At 33.2% G+C, this 2,392-nt stretch overlaps 1 protein-coding gene across 1 annotated transcript; it reads right to left on the reverse strand.

Annotated features, from left to right (window-relative positions):
* Positions 1-203: 203 nt before the first annotated feature.
* Positions 204-1,850, reverse strand: LOC109817102 (putative WRKY transcription factor 40). The gene is made up of 4 exons (XM_020382296.3): positions 1,678-1,850; positions 1,235-1,570; positions 820-936; positions 204-691 (listed from the first exon to the last, which is right to left on the reverse strand). Exons 1-4 carry the CDS (start codon positions 1,750-1,752, stop codon positions 350-352), a joined length of 870 nt encoding a protein of 289 aa, XP_020237885.1. The 5' UTR covers positions 1,753-1,850; the 3' UTR covers positions 204-349.
* Between the last annotated feature and the right edge of the window lie 542 nt (positions 1,851-2,392).

Here is a 2,392-nt window from a genome sequence, read left to right on the forward strand (position 1 = left end):
GTAAATTGTGATGTCGTATCTTAGTTTTCTATTAGAAAATATGTTTGGCCTAATAAAATATATATTTCTACTCCAATCCTCATATATTCTACTTGTTTGTAAAATGAAATAATTAGAGTAATGTATTTATCTTAATTATTATCTTCTAGTACTAAAATAGAAATACTTAATAACTTTAATGATCGATGTCAACAAAGTTGAGATCAGAACAATAATTAGAGTATATATTCAATAGAGATGCTGCGTAGAATAATATACTGATCTCTAGATGTTTACTAACTTAATAATAAGCAAGCAAAATAACAAAATTCATATATGTTCAGTGAAATACATATCTCTATCAACTCATTCAACGTTTTCCCACCGTAGTATCCTCTAGAAATCTTCCTGAGATGGCAGTAGCAAGTGCGGCTGTGAAATTAGGATCTCTCGTCAAAGAAGTAGCCATTTGCTGAACTAAAAACTGCTGGATAGATGACTTTTGTGCATTTATGTCAACCAACTTTGACTGGACCAAGTCAAGCGTTACAATTGGACCTGCTGCACTCCGATTCATGGCAACTGAACCTGCACTACTAGGGCTATCACTTTGGCTTGAATTCATTGATATTTCCATTTGAGGTTGCCCATGGTTGTGCTCTCCTTCATAAGTTGTTACCAACACACTAGGGTCCTCAACACTTCTTTGCACCTAATTATAACACATGGTCATGATTGCAAAAAAGAAATCAAAATTTTGCCTTTTTTTCTCGATTCTTAATTCTTAATTCAAGACTCAACATAGTTGATTTAATTTGTTTCATATTGCTACTAATTTACCTTCTTCTTCACTGGGCAGCCTGGGGCATAGGAACACTTGAAGTAAGCCCTAGGAGAGGGGTTATCTCTGGTGACTTTTTGACCATATTTTCTCCACTGATATCCATCCCTCACATACTTCAATACCCAAAAACAAATTAAGGATCCTCAGTTAGTACTATTATAACCTCCAAATATTCACTCAAAAATAATCTAAAAGCTATTCAATCAAGTTATTTCGGGTCCAAGTTAGTTTTACACATCAAATTTTGTTTCTGCATATGCTCAACTCAGAAATCAAATCATAGCTCTGGTGAAGGTGAGAATTATTCCACTTATATATTCTATGTTAATCATATTACTAGTATTACTAGCGGATCTTAAATTTCTGACACAAATACAATAACGGTATATAACTTAACATTGAAGAACTTACTAAGCTAGTATCAGATGCATCTGTCCGCACTGAAACTTTGTAAACCTTTGGTGAAGTGCTATTATGCTTGGCCCTTTTGAATGACTCTTCCTCAGTAGTAGTGCTGCACTCCGTGTAAGCGTTAATACCAAACAGATTCACACAATTATTGTCACTCTCGACCTTTCTCTTCAGCGATGGCGTGGCTTCTTTATCAACATCTGTGTTCCTCAGTTGACTGAACTCACTCAAATGTTTCTGCAAAGCAACATAGTTCTCGCAGACGTGGTTGAGCGTCTCAGTTAGCCTCTTATTCTCACTGTTTAGACGCTGCAACTCTTCGACCAAAACTTGTGCCTGATAAAGAAGAATTTGGTTCAACGTTAGCAATTAGTCACATCACAGGAGAGAAGAAAAGATTGAGGTTGGCGTGTTATTTATAGTAATAGAGTAATGATAATTACCACATGGTCGATGTGGGGCGAGGGAGAGGGAATAACGTTAAGGTTGAGGGAAGTGTCGATGCACGTTGGTTCCATGGAAGAAACTAGAAGGATTTGATTTGGTTCTGAATTAAGGGACAGAGGGAATTGGAGAAACTAAAGTGGTTTATAGTTTAATTGGATTTAAGAGAATGAGATAGGGTGAAATATATAGAGAGATAAAGGTGAGGACTTTTATTATAATTTGTTGCGAGGAAAGTAGCACGAAAATGAGGCCAAGAAAACAGTCTCATACAGTTTCGTCATTTCTATGATGTCTACGCTTTATTTTATGTCTATGTATGCAATTAATAAAGTGATGGACGCGCATTCTAAAACAACGGAAATAGTTCTTTTCTTCTGTTTTTTTTTTTTTAATATTTATGTTTAATTTCTGTATATTACGTGTAAAAAAAAATTATAACTAAAAATAATCCAGGATAAGACTTTTAAACTACTTATAGTATAAGTCAAAATATATAACTGTTGTTTAATTTTATTTTATTTCTTTTTATATATCATATTACTTATTATATTATTTTTCATTTAGTTTTCTCTTTTTCTCATATCTTATACCCCAAAATGTGATATATATTATCAATTTATTTATTTTTAATTGATTATTCTTTCACACTATGTGATCGAATGTGATTGGGTGAAGGAAAAAAGTAGAATAAGAAATAAATAAAAAGTAATA

The sequence above is a fragment of the Cajanus cajan genome, chromosome 6 (assembly GCF_000230855.2).
Source record: "Cajanus cajan strain Asha chromosome 6, NIPB_CcT2T_4, whole genome shotgun sequence".
Classification (NCBI taxonomy): Eukaryota; Viridiplantae; Streptophyta; class Magnoliopsida; order Fabales; family Fabaceae; genus Cajanus; species Cajanus cajan.